This window comes from Staurois parvus, unplaced genomic scaffold (genome assembly GCF_062004578.1).
Source record: "Staurois parvus isolate SC_StPar_1 unplaced genomic scaffold, SC_StPar_1.0 ptg000461l, whole genome shotgun sequence".
Lineage (NCBI taxonomy): Eukaryota > Metazoa > Chordata > Amphibia > Anura > Ranidae > Staurois > Staurois parvus.
In genome coordinates, this window is record NW_028318257.1 from 582,501 (window position 1) to 602,171 (window position 19,671).

The window sequence follows — 19,671 nt, forward strand, 5'->3', positions numbered from 1 at the left end:
ATATATGTGTATATATATGTATATGTATATGTATATATATATATATATATATATATATACACACACACACACATACTTATACGCCATACTTATATGGCGCCATCAATTTACGCAGCGCGTTACATATATATTGTACATTCACATCAGTCCCTAACCCTCAAGGGGCGTACAATCTAAGGTCCCTAACTCACATTCATACATACACATACTAGGGCCAATTTAGACAGGAGCCAATTCACCTACCAACATGGAGTGTGGGAGGAAACTGGAGTACCCGGAGGAAACCCAAGCAGGCACAGAGAGAACATGCAAACTCCAGGCAGGTGGTGCCGTGGCTGGGATTCGAACCAACGACCCTAGTACTGCCAGGCGGAAGTGCTAACCATTTAGCCACTGTGCTGCCCCAAATTAAATTATTATTATTTCTTTACACACACAGTTGTGCTCAAAAGTTTTGCATATCCCGGAAGAAATGATGACATTTTGTCATTGATATTGAAAATATGACTGATCATGCCAAAAAACTGTCTTTTATTTAAGGATAGTGATCATATGAAGCCATTTACTATCATAGAGTTGTTTGGCTCCTTTTTCAATCATAATAACAGAAATCGCCCAAATGGCCCTGATGAAAAGTTTACATACCCTGGAATGTTTGGCCTTAGTACAGACACACAAGGTGACAAACACAGGTTAACATGGCAGTTAAAGGTCAATTTCCAACATTTTGTGGCTTTTTAAATTGAAATTGGTGTCTATGTATAAACAGCCAATGAGTTTAACTGTCACATGGATGCACTGAGCCATGGAGAGCAGAAAAGAACTGTCAAATAACCTGCGTAACAAGGTAATGAAACATAAGTAAGATGGAAAAGGATATAAAAAGATATCCAAAGCCTTGAATATGCCAGTAGGTACTGTTCAATCATTTATTAAGAAGTGGAACATTCAGGGAAATCTTGATAGCAAGCCATGATCAGGTAGACCAAGAAAGATTGCAGCTGCCTGAGGAACTGTTCAGGCTACAAAGAAATACATAAATCGACAATGTGGTTGTTTCAAGGACCTACGTGGTTGAATTGCCGTAAAGAAGCTTTTAATGCGCCAATGCCACAAGAAAGCCTGGTTACAATATGCCAGACAAAAAAGTGACCGTGTATATTTTTATCACTGATAAATGTATTGGTGTCACTGGTTATTTCAGTGTCAGTAAGTGCCCACAAAGTGTCAGTTAGTGTCAGATTGCCCGCGCACTATCATAGTCCTGCTATAAGTCACTGGTTTGCCACCATTACTAGTATATTAAAAAAATAAAATCCAGTATATATCCCATAGTTTGTAGATGCTATAATTTTCATGCAAACCAAATAATATATTTATTGGGATTTTTGTTATACCAAAAATATGTGGCAGAATACATATTGGCCTAAATTTACGGTCTTTTTTTTTTTTTAAATAGAATAAAAAAACCCAGCGGTGATCAAATGCCACCAAGAAAAAGCTCTATTTGTGGGGGGAAAAAAATGATCCAAATTTCATTTAGGTATAGCATTGCATGGCCGGGCAATTGTCATTTAAAGTAGCACAGTGCCATATAGCAAAAAATGTCCTGGTCATGAAGGGGCTAAAACCTTAAGTGGATATAATACAAGTATACAAAATTTATAATCCACACGTTTGTAATATTCCATTAATTAGTCACTCAAACATGCTTGGCTTTATGCATAATTGCTCTACTTTTCCAAAAAATGTTTCTGACTTTTTGTGAACTTGGACCTATGCATGAAAGTATTTCTTGCACATTGATAGAATAGAACAGGGGATCCAAACTTTCTAAAGAAAAGGCCAATTACTGTCCTTCACACTTTAGGGGGGGTGGAATGTGCCCAGTGGGAGTAAACAATGGTGTCAGTGGGAGGAATAGTGACCCATTGTTGGTGTCAGTGGCATGAAAAATGCCTCAAGGGCCAGATAAAGGCAAACAAAGGGCCTCATCTGGCCCCAGGGCCCCAGGTTGGAGACAACTGGTATAGAAGTTCAGAGATGGAATTACAGATAACAAAATTAACACAGATGAGATAAAATATGGATGGAATGAACAATCCAGTATATATCTGTCTGTGTCATTCAGTCTTTTTTTTTTTTCCATATTCCACGCATGCAATTTTCCCCCTTCCCCACTATCTAAGAGGTTTCACTTTATAAAATACTCCTTTTTTTTTTCTTTTTTTCCTTTTTGTGTAAAGTTCACTTCTCATTCTTGTCATCTAACTTCTTGCCTGCTTTCCTCCTGCTCTCTCTCTCGGTTCCTGATTTCCTGTGTGAATGGTGAGTATATATAAAAAGTCTTAACTCTACATTTCCGTTTCTGAACACGTCTTGTGCTCATGTATTTCCTAATTTGCAAATTAATTCTCATAGAATTTCCTTTGAGACAACAGAAATAAGATATCAGGAGTTCTTCCTAGTAACATGACTTTTCCAGGTTATCTCACAAATGATGACCTGAATGTGGGGTGAGAAATGGTTTTTCAGTTTGTGTTTGATAGGAATAGGCTTTTAAAAACTGTAAACCCGAGCAGTTAAATTTCTTGAGTAAAGACTTTTCTTATGACGCCTTTCATTTCATGAAGACTGGGTGCCTGGCCAGAAAATAGCCTAACAATACTCTGTGCATACCATGGAAAGAAGCAAAAGCTACATACCGATGACATCATTTAAAGTGATACCAAAGGCAAATTTATTTATTTTTTGGTAAAATAAAAAAGAGGTTATACTTACCTGCTCTGTGCAATGATATTGCACAGAACTCCTTCTTCTCCTGGCAGTCCCCGCTAGCACTATCAGCTCCTCCCTCCAAGTGACTCCTTTGACAAACCCAGTGGTGTGTGTGTGTGTGTGTGTGTGTGTGTGTGTGTGTGTGTGTGTGTGTGTTCCCTAGCTGGACACAGAGTTCCAGTAAGCCATGCCCTTGCCTCAAGACTTTGACAGCAGTAGAAGCATGTGGATCCGCTGCCCTTCGTTTCTCCTGTGAAATCAGGAAGTGAAGGGAGCAGTGCTGGAGCTATGGACAGTGGTGACATGGAGCCAGGTAAGTGTTTAGGGATGCTGGAGGCTAGGATAGGTAGTGGGACTTTTTTTTTTTTTTTTACCTTAATTCAGAGAATCCATGGGCAGAATGTAAACAATTTATTTTGAATTCGGAAAACATCTGTCCCTTTTATCTTCTGTCCAAGCAAATTGATCCAGAGGGCCGTTTCCGATTTCTTAATGGCTTAATACATGGTCATAAATATACCTTTGCAGAAATGTATGCCCTGAATTCCCGCACTGTCAATTTCATTTCTACTACCCTTAAAAAAAAATTGATGGATTTTAGGGAGGGCGTGGTGCTTCAGGGGGGGGGGGGGGGAGTTTAATATTGCCCTGGACCCTTGTCTGGACACGTCCTCTGGTACAAACACCTCTATCCTACCGTACGTTGAAGCATGTTAAACGGCTTTTGCATACTCTTCACTTGGACGGCTGGCGGGTGATTCATACCAGGGATACAGACTTCAGCTATTATTTGAAGACGCATGATTCTTACCCGTGTCTAGATCTCCTTTTTATTGACCAGTTTTATCTGCGCAATGTGGTATCTTCTTCGATCGGTTCCATAACAATTTCCGACCATTGTCCTGTGATGTTGTCCATTCGCCCCCCTACTGCTTACCAGACTGAAAGTGTGTGGAGACTTTGAGAACCTGTTGGATGACCCAGCTGTCTTTGAAGTGGTCTCTCGCTCCTTACAGTTTTATTTTGAAACTAATTCCTCTGGAAATGTGTCCACACAGGCGGTTTGGAGAGGCCACAAAGCAGTGATCAGGGGTGAACTGATAGCCCATGGATCTCTGATTAAAAAGAAAAACAGAGAGAGATTGGGGAATTGTTGGATAAAATTCATGACATAGAAATTAAACATAAAACACAATTTGATCCTTTGGGCGCTCAGGCACTGGAAACTTTACGCACCACACCCTCTGTGCTTGGACCGTAGAGCCAGGGACAAACTTAGATTCTATGCCCACCGTTTCTATGAACATGAAAACAAATGTGGTCACCTCCTGGCTGGACAATTAAAACAGCAGGCCTTATGTCATGTACATGGCTTGACAACACAGTCTGGACGGGAGGAAGACACTCATTCTATTGCTGGACTATTTCAACAGTGTTATGCCTCTTTACAACCTCCCTACCAACTCCCCTGCTGTGGATGAGGTGTCCCAGACTGACAGTGCAGGGTTACATACAGGACTCTGCGTTCCCTACTTTCTCCCCCCATATTCTTGAGGAACTAGAACGCCCGATATCCGCTGTGGAATTTGGGCAAGGCTGTTGCTGCCCTTCCCTTGGGTAAAATCCCGGGACCCACCGGTTTTACTAATCCGTATTATAAGAAATTCTTCTCTATCCTTGCCGGCCTACTTTGTAGTTATCTTAACTTTATCACCACTACTAACCCTCTACCTCCAGAGACTCTTCTGGCACATATCACCATATTGCCAAAACCGGGCAAGGACCCTCAATATTGTGCCAACTATAGGTCTATTTCTTTATTGAATTCCGACACAAAACTGTTGGCCAAGATTTTGGCGGTTCGCCTACAGGACCCTGTTGTGGAACTAGTTCACTCAGATCAGACTGGTTTATGGTGGGCCGTGAGGCTAGAGACAATACAATTCTGGCCTTCCATATTTTACACTGGGCCAGCATTGTCCTGCCTGCACACCTTGCGTGATACTTTCAGTGGACGCCGAGAAGGCTTTTGATCAAGTGAACTGGGCCTATATGACAGAGGTGCTGCAAGGCCTAGGCCTTGGTGATCGGATGATGGGCTGGATTTTTGCTTTATATCGGGAACCTAAATCCCATGTGAAGGTGATTTGGTACACTCTCTGCCTGCTTTGATATCCATAATGGGATCAGGCAAGGCTGTTCATTGTCGCCTTTGTTATTCGCCCTGGTCCTAGAGCCCTTTTTATGGAGAGTTTGAAATAATCCGGACATTGCTGGGATTAGTATTGGGTCCACAGAACACAAGCTTTCGGACTATGCCAATGACCTTCTTTTTTTTATTTGTCAAAACCCCATATCTCTGTCCCAGTATTTATGAAGGAACTTCAACAATTTTGGTGTTCTATACAACTTTAATATAAATTATAAGTCTGTTCTGCTCCCCATCCATATCCTACCCCGGCTGACTGAGTCGTTGCAACAGTCTTTCCCCTTCGTTTTTAAGCTTTTATGAGACTGTAACTGCGGCAAATTGCTTACTGGCATATTAAAGGACTTGCGGCAATGGTGGATCCACCCTTTGACCTGGTTTGGTAGGGTGAATGTTTTAAAAAAGACGATCCTGCCCTGGATTCTATAGTATATTTTTTTATATACTATACCTATTACCTTGCCCCAGACCTTCTTTAAGCGACTTCGTAGAGCGTTTCTGACTTTTATCTGGCATGATAAGCACCCCAGATTGGCATATGATATTACGTAGATGGACAGTGGGGTAGGGCTCCCGGATGTGTCTATATATATATATATATATATATATATATATATATATATATATATATATATATATATATAGAGAGAGAGAGATGACTCTGGTACGCATTTTAAATTGGCAGCATGATGTCCCTAATAAACTGTGGGTCTCATTAGAGAAATCGATGGCGGGGAGGATTCTAGCTGGGGCCCCTTGGATCCCAACCGCTTTCAGAGGACTTTGACTGGATGTCACCCCTGACTTGAACCACATTGGCAATTTGGGATTGAATGAATGGGTCCGGACTATATGCTCCTGGGACATCCCCGTTAGCCCCACTGGGGGGCTGCCCTTGATTTCCTCCGGGAGAGGACCTTTGGGCTCTTTTGCTCTTGGGGGGAGGATGGGGATTTTTCCTGTGCCAAATTTTCCCCTCAAGGTACCCCCCTACCATGTCTTACAATCGATGTATGGGACTTTCCCACTGGAGGCACTGTCAACTGACTAGTTTCTTAACTGGGTTGAACCCCAAGACGTGACCTTGACATGCCCTTACGCCATACGAATCTATGTGCAATAGACTCCCAAACTCTATACATTTATTATCCCAAATGTATAAACTAGTGTTGAGTATGCATTCCACATCAGTTCCGTATTACATAAGTGAACGGCAGAAGGAACTAGGCCTGGAACTTAACCCCCCTCAGGTTCATAGGATTATTAAATTGACGCATAGCTCCTCCCTCAGTTCCCGTATCCTGGAGTCTTCTTATAAATTTCTCGCTCTGTGGTATAAAACCCCATCCTGTTTGGCTCAGATAGTTCCCACTGCCGATGCTCGTTGTTGGAGAGGCTGCGACCAACGTGGTACGTTTCTTAACCTTTGGTGGACTTGCCCCAAAATTGCAGCCTTTTCGGATGCAATCACTCCTTGGATCCAGAAACTGATTTTAAGCCACATATAGAAATCTCCCCTCTGCCTCCTCTTTCATGTGACCTCATCTTCTCTGAAATTGTATAAAAAAAAATGTCATTGCCCATCTTCTGAATGCAGCTAAACCCTATGTTGTTGCTTATATCCACCCAGGTGTTGTTCACTGTGTCTTGGGCAGGGTGTTTGTTTTACTCTGCCTTATTTCCTCTTTCCCTTACCCCCCCCCCCCCTTTTTTTTTTTTTTTTCTTCTTTTCTTTTTTTTTCTCTCTCCCTCTCTTTCATGATTAGTGGTGTTCCTGGGTAACATTGGCACCCAGCTTATGTGTAGCCTGCAGTCAACTCTTCTGGTTTATATCTGATGCCTTATTGTTTGTTTATTTGTCTGGCCAATCTGAACGTATTTGGTGATACTTTTGTATAATCAGAAAATGTCAAGGTTTGATTATAAAAAAAAAAAATGCTCTTGCTACAAGCTGCCGTCTTAAAAGAATGTGGCAAATTGGCTACTTTGCCCCCTCCCCGAAACACCAGTCCTGTACCCAGGATTATCATGGAGAGAGCCCCAAGTTTCATTGTTGTAATACTTTATATCGTAGTAAGGGAAATGGCACTTTAGACATTGTGATTATAATATCGTGCGTAAAGATTTGTGTTATTGTAAAATACTGTGTTTAGCAAAAAGTCGTACACCCAGGAAAGAAGGTGCTAATGTCTATCTTAGCATGACATTACGCTTCTTTATAGATCTATATATTGCTAATTAAAAAAAAAAAAGACTGAAACATCTGTCATTTATGATGATGGATCTATGTATTGGATCTGTTTAGTCCAGGAAGCAGTTAATAACAGGAAGATTTAATTATACTACTAATTACATCATTACCTCTGTAGCTGCAGAGGAATGGTCACATTTGTAATATTGAATCTTGTACACAGTTCCTAATATATGTGTAAATGTTTTGTGCTTTTCTTGGTTATTTTATATTTTTTAATAATTTTTTAATGTATGTAAAAAAAGTCTAAGTTTTATTTGATCACAGTTTACTGATAGAAGAAGGGATTGGGAGTGTTAATTGTTAGTGATTTGCAGCAGTGGAAAGCTGGTTCCTTTCCTTGACAGACAGGGCTGTGTAAATCATAGAACTGGATGGACAGCAATACTAATTCTTTCACAGGTAAAATAGGACCCTTTGTATGTATTTCTTTAGCGTAGGTTACTTTTAAAACTGAACTCTAGACAAACTGCTAAATAGACTAAAGACAATATACAGGCTGCCATTGCTAACTTCTCTCTAAAAATACTAGTTACTTGGCTGACTCTGGTACTTTCCAAAGCACTGACATGGAACAGTCATCCAGACCAGTGAAGTCTGATCTCCTAAATAAAGATACGAATTCTAGGTCCGTGACTGCTTTGTAAGAAATCCTGAAGTCCACTTTTGACTTTTGGGAAATATAAAGAACAAGGATTCTTGCCAGTGTTTAGATACAGGGCATAGTGGAGTTGTGGATGGAGTCTCTTGCCAGATATCAGAATTCACCAGTTGTTTCATCCTTCAGCCACCATCTGCAACTCAAATGTTGGCTTTGGGTGGAGGAACCCATCCAAAGCTACCAAAAATTGCATTGTCTCAGTAACTGATTATATATATAGCTGGAAAAGTGAAGGAAAATCCGTTTTGTATCTGATGTCTGGTTACAGTTCAGGTATAGACTTACACAACCTGTAAATTTTACAGACGGGAAAGTTGAAGGATGGTGCGCGCTCAGTAACCAGAACAATTCAGAGCAATTTTTTTGATGGCTCCAAGCAAGAAGCAATAGATGTGCTACTGCTAGGAAACACCTTGAACAGTGATTTGGCTGATAAAGCACGAGCTCTCCTGACTACTGGAAGTTTACATGGTATGTAATTCTCAGTTTTATAAAGGAATGTCTCTCTCTTTCTCTCCATAAGGATCATCTGACCATTAAAGATACCCAGTCACTATCTTTTTATAGAATTATATCTGCATTTAACATATTTTATGCACAATGTTGCTTTCAAATATGTGGTTACTTGCAAAATATTTAACTAGAAATGGCGCCTAGAATTGTTCTGGATACCAATGTTGTAACGCTTGGTAGTTACACAGTATCCATTGTTCAGAATAGAATGATGTCATTCACACAGACCCTGACCAATATGTTTCACCCAATAAACTTTATCGGGGGTTCTGGTGTTATATAATTTGCGTGCAACCACATTTTTTGCTTGCAACATCATCATCCCTGAGTGCACTGCTTTGTTTAACTGCTGGAGAAGCAGGTGAGCACTCGAAATTTAGACTGACTTACCAAATTAACCTTTTCAAATAACTTAAAGTCTAACCTTCTGGTAGGTCTGTTTCATTTTAGGTGGAGAAGATTTTCCAGTTCTTTGGGGAACAGGTTACTAGAACAAGACATTAAGGAAAGTGGGGTTCATTAGAACAAGAAATGAGGGAAAAATGAGTCACCAATTCAGGAAATAAAGGGAACAAATGTCACCAGTACAAGAAATGAGGGAAACGAGACTCCCCAATACAAGGAATGAGGGAAACGAGGGTCACCTGTACAAGAAATGAGGGGAACGAGGCTCACCAATACAATGAATGAGGGTAACGAAGGTCAACAGACTGAGAAATGAGAAGGCAAGCCTCCAGGACAAGATATAAGGGGAACGGGCATTGCCAGAACAAGAAACGAATGAGGTTCGCCAGAAAAAAAAATGATTTGGCCGTCTGTCGCCAGAATAAAAAACAGAAGGTAATGCCATTCGCCAGGACACGAAATGGCAGAAATGTAGGTTGCCAGATCAAGTAATGAGAGAAACAGGGGTCAACAGGTCAAGAAATGAGAGAAACACAGGTCACAAGATCAGGGAATGAGGGTCACCAGTACAAGAAGTAAGGCTTACCAGATCGAGGGAAACTGGTTTCAACAAATCAAGATAAGAGGAGAATGTGTGTCACCAGAACTAGATATGAGGGGAACGGGGGTTGCCAGAACAAAAATGAGGGTAGCCACCCATTGCAAGAACAAAAAATGAAGGTAACGCCATTCACCAGAATAAGAAATGAGGTAAACGTGTTGCACTAGAGCAAGAACTGGGGGGAAACAGTCAACAGAACAAGGATAGAAGGGAATATGGCTCACCAGAACAAGGATAGAGGGGAACGTGGCTCACCAGAACAAGAAATTAGGTGATTGCTGGGTCACCAGAACAAGATTTTAGGGGAAAGACAAGAGCAAGAGGTATGAAGGAGCAGTAGTCGACATAAAACAAGAAATAAGGGGAAGGGGGTCACTAGAACAAAAAAAAATAATGGGAAAAGGATGTGTGCAAAACATTATTATTATACAGGACTTGTATAGTGCCGACAGTTTGCTCAGCGCTTTACATTATGGAGGGAGACCGTACAGTAACAATACAGTTCAATACAAGAGGGATTAGAGGGCCCTGCTCCTTGGAGCTTACAATCTAGGAGGGAGGAGATAGTGGTACAAGAGGTAATTAGATGTGGGGGATGGAGTGGTTGGGGGAGTAGGGGATTCCAATAGTTAGCTGGGGTCAGGGTAGGCTTCCCTGAAGAGATGAGTTTTCAGAGTGCGCCTAAAAGTAAGCAGGGAAGATGATAGCCTGATAGCTTAAGGTAGGGAGTTCCAGAGAATGGGGGAAGCCCGTGAGAAATCCTGGAGACGAGCATGGGAGGAGGAGACAAGGGAGCTAGAGAGTAGGAGGTCTTGCGAGGAGCGGAGAGTACGGTTTGGGTGGTATTTAGAGACAAGGTCGGTGATGTAAATAGGGGCAGTGTTATGAACGGCTGTATACGTCAGTGTTTGTGTTTTGAATTTTATCTGCTGGGCAACTGGAAGCCAGTAGAGGGATTGGTAGAGAGGGGTGGCAGATACAGAGTGGTTAGTAAGGTGAATGAGTCTGGTGGCAGCATTCAAAATGGAATGGAGTGGGGATAGCCTGCGATGAGGCAGGCCAGTGAGGAGGGAGTTACAGTAGTCAAGGCATGATATAATAAGGGAGTGGATGAGTTGCTTAGTGGTTAGGAACGGACGTATCTTGGAGATGTTGCGGAGGTGAAGTCTACATGTGTTTGTCAGTCATTGGACCTGGGGCTGAAAGGACAGATTGGAGTCTAGGATTACACCTAGTACCCTGGCGTGAGGGGTGGGATTGATGGTAGTGTTGTTGATCTTGATGGAGAAGTCGGGGGGGGGGGGGTCACGGGCTGGGGGGAATAGTAGGAGCTCAGTTTTGTAAAGATTGAGTTTGAGGAAGTGGAGTGACATCCAGTCTGATATGTCACTTAGTAGGCTGGTGATGCGATCGGAGACTGAGTTGGTGAGGTGAGGGATAGAGAGATTTGTGTGTTGTCGGCATAGAGATGGTAGTTGAAGCCGTGTGAGTTTATCAATTGGCCAAGGGAGGAGGTGTAGATGGAGAAGAGGAGGGGTCCGAGGACAGAGCCAAAATGCCAAAATAGCTTTGGCCATACTTCTGTGGATCACAGCAGTACAGTTCGTTCTGCACTCTTGTGACCCGTTTTCAGCAGACAGTGGGCTGAAGCATGCTGTTGGCTGACGTCGCTCAGCTGGTCCAGACTGGGGAAAGATCTCAACTGCAAAGTCAAGATCCACCCAGATACCTGGATCGGCAGCTGGCTCGGCCTCTCAGTGAGCCATTGAGAGCCTGATCCAGCCGCTCCCACCCCTCCACAGCCCAACGCTCCAGCGAGTGCTTGAATGGCAGAGCAGAGAGCTGGGGACAGGCACTCACTGGCTCACTGAAGGCTAAGAACTGAGTGATCAGGGGTCTTTTATCACTCAGTTCTATGTCTTAGAAGAGGCAGGGGGGACACACAGCATCAGACCGATCCTACATCCATCTTGGTGAATAGAATTTAAGAATACAGCAGGTACAGATAATACCCGGTGATCTGCCAAAAATGCAGAGTTCCCAGCACTTTCAGTGAGCTTAAAAGAAAGTACAAACATCCTTCTCCTTATTGTGTAAACTACTCATCCCATCATTTTACCATGTAATAGAGATGAACAAAGGCAGACATGTTTGGACTCCAGTATCTGTGGTAACCATGGCTGCCCCCCCCCCAAGATACAATGCAGAAATAAGTGTGGATGTGAAGGGACAGCAGGTGTTATTTGCAGGATTACCAAGTGAAAATAACCTAATGCAGCCACCACATTTAAGGACTGTTAAGCTGCAATATATTGCATGTTCAGTTTTGGACTTTAAAAAAGAACTCCGGGATAGGTAAAAAAAAATCACTCCGTACACCCCCTACACAAAACACTAAACCGTTAAAACAATTTTGAACATCCTTACCATTATAGAGAAAAGACTAATTGAATTTTTCATGATCTCATCTCTGTAATTCCAAAGATAACAGCATCTGCTCTGCCAAGGAGGAGGTGTAACAGCAGGAATTACATCATATCCTCTCTCTCTGCAGTAAATGGAATTTACAGTTCCCATCAACCATAGGGAATTTTAGTGAATGTGGGTGGGTACACTAGGCTTGTACATATTAAATGTGTCTGGAGTCTCGGTTTGCCCACCACTGCAAGTGGGGCTGAATTACATCACTGCTTCCTGGAGAAAGAACTACAGAAGGGATGTGCCAAGACCAGTGGCTGGGGGAATAGGAGGCATAGCAACCACTGGTCTTACAAACCGGAAACCAAAGAGAATTAACAGTTTGATTTGAAAATGAATAGGCTATTTCAAAGCAACTATTGGGTGAACCAGAAGATGGATGACATATTCAGTGATGGTAGGGAATCCGCAACAAGGACATGTACAAACATGTCCGGAGTTCTGCTTTAAATACACTTTAAATTGCCCTGAACTCTGATATCTCATCCTTGATTTTAAATTGCTCAGTTATTTGCCATTAACAATATGTTCTTTCCTTTCCCTGCTGCATGGTCAGTGTCAGAACTCATGTTACAATCAGGTATAGTAATCCACTCTGATGGCCCCATATATAATCCTTTTTATGTTGTGTATGTTTCATGTTAGTCTTTTTAAGTTTAATAATTGCATTCACGTACTTTGGACTTTCTAATAACTTAAAAGAAAAAAATAATAATGCTGAGTTTTGGACCATTACTGGTTGCAGCCAATCAGTGTAGTTCTTAGTTTCTTTGCTCTGCTTGGAAAATGGAGCTGATGTCTGACAGGCTAACAGAAAACAGTACAGATGCATGTTGCACAGTAGGTTTGGTTGGACTTTGATTTTCAGACTGATTGAATGCTGCTTTTCCTTCCTAGCATCACCAAGAGTACTGCGAAGCATGTGTGAGAATTATTACAGGTACGCCAAGCCCAGGAAAATCCGTATCTGCATTGGTACCTGGAACGTGAATGGCGGAAAACAGTTCAGAAGCATCGCTTTCAAAAATCAGACTCTGACCGATTGGTTACTTGATGCTCCAAAACTTGCTGGAATCCAGGAGTTCCAAGGTAACCAAGGCCCTGTCTTGATTCATACATTTGGGTTGTATAACAAACAAATTCCTGACAACCACTGCGACCTGGTAAGACTTCTTGGAGCGCTGCTCCAAGTGCCGATAATCCTGCTCAGATGATTCACTACTTGGAGGGGTGCAGGTGTGAGACTGCTCATCACATAGCAGAAGCAAAAGAATGTTACATCCCTTCCCCTTACAATGTGAAACATGTCACTTTCACACCTGCGAATTACTTAGTGTTTCCATATTTTTTGTCCAATTTGTATAAAATATCCATACCTGGAATTACAAGCAGTGTTTATTTTAATTAAACAGAAATGTGTGAAAATCTTATTTAACCACTTCCAGACCGGACACTTTTTTACCACCTTCCTGACCAGGGCAATTTTCAGCTTTCAGCGCTATCACACTTTGACAATTGCGCGGTCATGCAACACTGTACCCAAATAATTTTTTATCATTTTTTTGACACAGATAAAGCTTTATTTTGGTGGTACTTATTCACCGCTGGGATTTTTATTTTTTTTGCTATGTAAATGAAAAAGTCCAAAAATTTTGAAAAAAAGTGTTTTTTTTTAATAAAATTTTTCAAATAAATAATCTTTCATCATAAATCTTGGCCAAAACTTATTCCGTTATCTTTTTAGTAAAAAAAAATCCAAATTAGTTTATAACCAAAAATTATAATTTTTAAACATTTTTTTTTTTTTACATTTTTATTTTATTTTTTTATATTTTTATTTATTTTTTTTTTTTTTACATACTGTCATCCTAGCAGTACAGTGTCACCATGGTGACACTGTACTACTTGTGGGGGGTGATGAAGATTTTTAATTTTTTTACACTGATTGCTTTTACACCCATTGCTTTTACACCCATATAGGATATAAAAGCAATAATTTCTCTTTCTCTCTGTCTGCATTCTTGCACTCATTGAGAAGTACTGAGTGAGCTGTGATTGGTCACAGCTTGTCACATGGTACAGCTGTTGTGAATAGCCTTGTACCATGTGACCTCTGTGATCATTCACAGATTTCACATGTAGTAAGCAATGATGTCACAAGTGACATCTTGCTTACTACTTTGCATGTGATCACTGATTGGCCAATCAGTGATCACATGATCGGGACCTCGTACAGAGGTCCCGTCCGACGATCGGTGTTTCACTGTGTCCGGGGAACCAGCGGGCACCGGATCGCGGTGCTGCACGCTCCCAGGGAGCGCGCACAAGCAGGGTGCGGGGAGGCCGTTTATAAACGGCCACCCGACCCTGCACTGCTACCGTCCGGCCGTTTATATGCAACGGCCGGTCGGGAAGTGGTTAATTCCCTCTAAACCATCTTTTTAGGGCATAGGAGAGTCAGACCCACCGCGTTTCATAACCCAAGTTTTCACCATAAATCAGTGTTTTATCTACAAATTAAGGGTTTGTTCTTTATAATTTGAAGACTGTTAACTCTATACTTCCTAAAAGTTCTTCTTTTTGTTTTTTTTTGTTTTTTTCTAATATCTCAGATAGAAGAAACAAGCCAACAGATATATTTGCCATTGGCTTTGAGGAGATGGTTGAATTGAATGCAGGAAATATTGTCAACGCAAGGTGAGTTTTAGAAGGCTAAACCCCAGTCATTATTCCTCCATGTCTCAATGGCTATTAAAGGGTTAGGCATTCCGGGACGGACCAGATTGATTCTGATTGGTCAGCATCATTGCTGTAATGGCGCTGACCAATCAGAATCAATCTGGTCAGTGCAGGAAGCACTGACGGAAAAGAGGGAGAAGAGCCAGGATTTTGAAACACGGCACCACTGCACCAACTGAAGGGGTGCTGACGACTCAGTGATCCCAGGGGCATGTACCACAAGGAACAGCGGGGTGGGGAAAGTGTCTGAAAGTTCATCTTTACAATTTTTTTGTAAAGGTGAACTAACCCTTTTCGCTTAGGCGATCGCAGCGGAAGTGGGAGTGGGTACCTGTCAAATTCGAGTACATGCTCCCCAAAGGTGCCAATCCTTAATGGAGAGCGGCGGACAAAGGCTTAAAGCGGAATTTCCCCTTTTGGGTGGAGCTCCACTTTAAAGTGATAGCAGGTGCCCTGCCATGTCTGCTTAGTATGGACTTTTAAACCTTTATAATAGCTGACAAGTTCACTTTAAAGAAAAATATTAAATTTCATATCACTATTGGTGGACTGTTAACCTCTCACCCTCTCACATTCTTGTCAGATTGATAATAGTGAAGGTTTAGTATACTGCGTGTGTCTTCCAGCACAACCAACCAGAAGCTGTGGGCTGCAGAGCTTCAGAAGACCATATCCCGGGACAATAAGTATGTTCTGCTGGCATCGGAGCAGTTGGTCGGTGTATGCCTCTTCATCTTCATTAGACCCCAGCATGCCCCTTTTATCAGGTCAGTCATTCTATATTATTGGTTAGTGGTCGTATAAAGCTGGAAATGGGCAAGTGATGTAATAGGCAATAATTGGGCAATGAAGTGATATTTGGTACCATTGAACATTGAACTTCCTCAAATTTACCTGCTGGGATTTTACAATGTGTTTGCACTGCTGCAATCTTTTGCGCCACTTATTCTTTATTTTCAGAAATATTAATTTGAAATATTGAAGCTCCAAAACAAATGTAGCAATAAACCAACCTGGCAGGTTGGCCTTTCTGGAGACGGTCATTGCTCACTTGCAGCAAGCAGGCTGGAAATCGAGCTGTTACATATTTTTCTTCTTCAGTCTAATGTGTGCCATTGTCTTTGACCGTTCTGATTACAGGGATGTTGCAGTGGACACGGTGAAGACTGGAATGGGAGGAGCCACAGGAAACAAAGGCGCAGTCGCCATCAGAATGCTGTTCCATACCACCACCCTCTGCTTCGTCTGTAGTCACTTTGCTGCTGGACAGTCTCAGGTCAAAGAAAGGAATGAAGACTACAATGAAATAGTTCGCAAGCTAAGCTTTCCAATGGTACCAATCCCAAATTCTCAAATCTCTGAATTTATAGGTTGCTTAGCACACAGTTGTATAGGCAGTAAGGAGCTCGGAGTCCCGAGATGATCAGTCTTTGATGTGGGAGACATAGTGTGGTTTCCTTCAACTAGATGGACATGTGTGCACATGCATGTTTATATTATTAAAACAAGGAAATTAATGCAGCCACCACATCTAATGATAAGCTGCAATATATTATTGTAGATTTTTGGGTTTAATACCGCTTTAAAACTGCTTTTATTTGGTTCCCATTTGCTGGCAAGTAGAGTTAAAGTGTTACTAAACCCACAACAGTAAAATCAGTCTGTATATGCAGTAAAGCATGCTTGTTATACTCACTGCATTGTGTAAAAACGCGGTTTAATCCTTACTTCTCTGATCCTCCTCTTCTTCCAGTGTCCCCCTCTTATCTCCTGATAAGACATTTCATGTGGATTCACTCTGCACATGCTCAGTTTGGTGTGTATTGCTAGAGAGGTTTAATTTTTTCTTGGGAGTGTGCATGTGATCAGCACAGGACCAATCAGCATTGTCCAGAGGTCAGGGGTTCTGCATCCTCCTAGAGCAAAATGAAAACTCCTACGAGCTTTAGCCAGTGCCCAGTTGGACACTGCTAGAAGTCACAAGACTGCTCTAACTGCTGATGAGAAAAGGTATTTAGCAGTTTATATTTACTAAAATAATTGCATTTCCATGTTGTGTGTACTGTGGGAGAGCAGATATAGAGAATGCAGGGTCCGGGTTTAGTAACACTTTAAAGCTTTTTTGGCTACACTTCTATGATTCACAGGAGTGCAGTTAGTTCTGCACTCCTGTGACCTTTTTCAGCTGAAAGTAGGCTGAAGCCTGCTGTCAACTGATGTCACAGAGCTGGTCCAGGCTTTGAAAAGATCCCGACCATATGGTTGGGAGCCACCAAGAAGCCTGGACTGACACCTGGCTCAGCCTCTCAGCAATCCGCTGAGAGGTTGAGCCAGTCCCTCCCACCCCCTCAACAGCACAGCACTCCAGTGAGCGAACTGAAAGTCTCAGCTCTCTCTCTCTGCTCAAAGGGGAAGGGTAAAACCTCAATATCAGTCTTTGATCGCTCAGTTCTCTGTGCAGAGGTGGCAGGGGACAGATGTAGCATTGGATCAATGCTGCATCCACTTAGGTGAGTATAATGGGGGTTTTTTTTGTTTGTTTGGTTTTTTTAATCAGCCCTTACTTTTCTTTCAGTACTTTTTTTTTTTGGGCAATAAATACATAACTATATGAAACTTTTGCTCTTTGCCTCCCTCAACAGTGACTATATTAATGTCAATCCCTGTGCTCACTTCTTTCCCTTGTTTCTGTAGGGACGGATGCTTTTTTCTCACGACTACGTCTTCTGGTGTGGCGACTTCAATTATCGCATTGATTTACCCAATGAGGAAGTGAAGGATCTGATCCGAAACCAGAACTGGGATTCCCTTATACCTGGAGATCAGCTAATAAAACAAAAAGATGCTGGACAAGTATGTGTTAGGATATTGTACATGGAAGTACAGATGCCTGTTGAATGATAGGAACCAGAGTCATGTCCAGGACATTTGTTCACATTCCAGCTTTATAGAAGGGTCTCTGTTTTACCTGTGCACCCCCAGCCACTCCATACTCGAAAGATAACGGCCTGTCATATTCAGGTTTTCAAGCCATCACTTAACCTAAATGAGCTCTCCCTCATCTTACAAGCTGAGAAGAATCTGTTTAATTAGATGTATTTTGTCATTTGAGTTTATTGGATAATGCTCATGTGAAGATTCTGCCTTCTGCTTCCTAAGACCATGTGCAACTGATAAATAACAAATCATTTTTATCACATTCAGGTTTGAAGCCTTACTGACTGGTAATTAATCAGTAGGAGTGACTTTTGCTTTAAATCATTTAATGTTTAAATAATGTTAGAGAAGATCAACAGAAACAAAGCTGACTGGTTCATTTTTTTGTGCTTAAAAGTATATGCAGTACATTACAAGATGATGGCACTGAATTTCTTGTAGGTCAGAAATGTTTACTTTTCTCCTGAGGGACACAGAAAAAGATTCACTTTTTGGGTTACAGTGCCACCTACAGGTTGATGGGACACTGTCAAACAAAAGAAAAAAAACTAGGCCAGCCCAGGATAAAGCCCTCCTACTACCAGCATGGTTTGCTATTGTCTCAGGAGGATGGATGGCTTTTCTACTGCCATGGCCTGAGCAAGCTAACCCATTTGTGTTACTATTCTTTTTTTTTTCTGCGTCAACTTTCTTTTTCTTTTCAATCAGGGCTTTCTCTACAATGCTGCTAGATCTGGGCTCTCAGATTGCAGCCATCCACCATGGCTGTTCTCGACCTGCCTTTAGTGTGCCTTGTCTAGACCCTGCTGGACTAGATGTTGCCGTGATAGCCTGATAGTGACCTTGGAGCTAGAGGAGTTAATAGCTTCTGTTGTAAAAAAATTTTCCAGAAGAGTTACCACCCCCTACACCCTCCCTCCTCCTGCTCCTTTATTGAGAAACATTGGGTTACAGGCAATGAAAGGAAAGAAACAATCTGTGAATGAGGAAGAGTTTGAGGAGTACCCCATTCATCTTGTTACAGGCATTGAAACCAATGAAAGAACATTTCTGAATGGAGGAGGATGGGGCAGGTCTTTATTCAGTACCAGATGTTTAGAGTTGGGAAGAGGACAGGGCATCCCTGCAGTGAAGATTTCTACAGGACCCAGCTGCCTCTATAACCTGGGACATACTTTATTGCAGTTAAGTTGAGTCACTAAATTTTAGCTTTAAATTCCTTTCTTGGCATTTATTTAGAGACAATTATGATCTTGCTCTTGTTACTGTTCAAAACTGAGGCATGCTGTGGATTATCTTGGGCTGGCCTACATTTTTTTTTGCCAGTGTTCAGTCCTCCTGTAGGCAGTAGTATAATGCAAAGGTGAAACACTTCCTGTGGATACCAGTGCATTCGAAGAAAAGATCATAAATCCTACGGTATACAGCATTTGCATTGAGATGGCTATATTTGTAATCAGAGTTTTTCTTTCACCTGCAGGTTTTCCGGAGTTTCTTAGAGGGAAAAATTAATTTTGCTCCAACCTATAAATATGATTTGTTCTCGGATGATTATGACACAAGTGAGAAGTGCCGTACCCCAGCATGGACGGATCGTATCCTCTGGAGAAGAAGGAAATGGCCCTTTGACAGATCAGGTGATCAGTTATATAGCTTGTATTTACACCCTTTTGAAGAAAAAATATCTGCACTGTTAAAAATGTGTACCCAGTTGTTATGGTGGAAGTAAAGTTTGCAATACTTACCTCTGCTTCAGCAGTGCAAGGTCCCTCACCATCTTATTCCTGGTCTTCAGCTGTCCTGGTTAGCCAGCACAGGATGATGTCAGTCCTGCACGTGGGCAGGAGTACACTCATCCTGGGCAATCGGGCACTGTGCTGGAATGCAAACCAAGCTGCTCATGTGCAGTTTAATGTTCATGCTACAGATAACTACGAACAGGCGGGTATGTTTATGCATTGAGAGACAATAGCCAGTTCTGCTGCAGTAGTTAAGTTTTTTTTTTTTTTTTTGTTTTTTTTTTGCTTCAATCACTAACCAAAAAACACAACACAGTGTTTGTTTGTTTGTTTTTTGTTTTTTTTTTGTTTTGTTTTTGT

At 41.7% G+C, this 19,671-nt stretch overlaps 1 protein-coding gene across 6 annotated transcripts in view; it reads left to right on the top strand.

The window, feature by feature from the left end:
* The window catches only part of SYNJ1 (synaptojanin 1), a 180,846-nt gene that overhangs the window by 112,465 nt on the left and 48,710 nt on the right, over positions 1–19,671 (top strand). For 4 of the 6 annotated variants that reach the window (XM_089688925.1, XM_089688928.1, XM_089688929.1 and 1 more), the window contains exons 12-19: positions 8,205–8,370; positions 12,453–12,476; positions 12,794–12,985; positions 14,509–14,593; positions 15,262–15,402; positions 15,776–15,968; positions 17,330–17,488; positions 19,053–19,209. In XM_089688925.1, the coding sequence (XP_089545051.1) occupies positions 8,205–8,370; positions 12,453–12,476; positions 12,794–12,985; positions 14,509–14,593; positions 15,262–15,402; positions 15,776–15,968; positions 17,330–17,488; positions 19,053–19,209 (1,117 nt within the window). The remainder of the gene's footprint in view (positions 1–8,204; positions 8,371–12,452; positions 12,477–12,793; positions 12,986–14,508; positions 14,594–15,261; positions 15,403–15,775; positions 15,969–17,329; positions 17,489–19,052; positions 19,210–19,671) is intronic. The other 2 variants (XM_089688926.1, XM_089688927.1) reach the window with 2 other exon arrangements.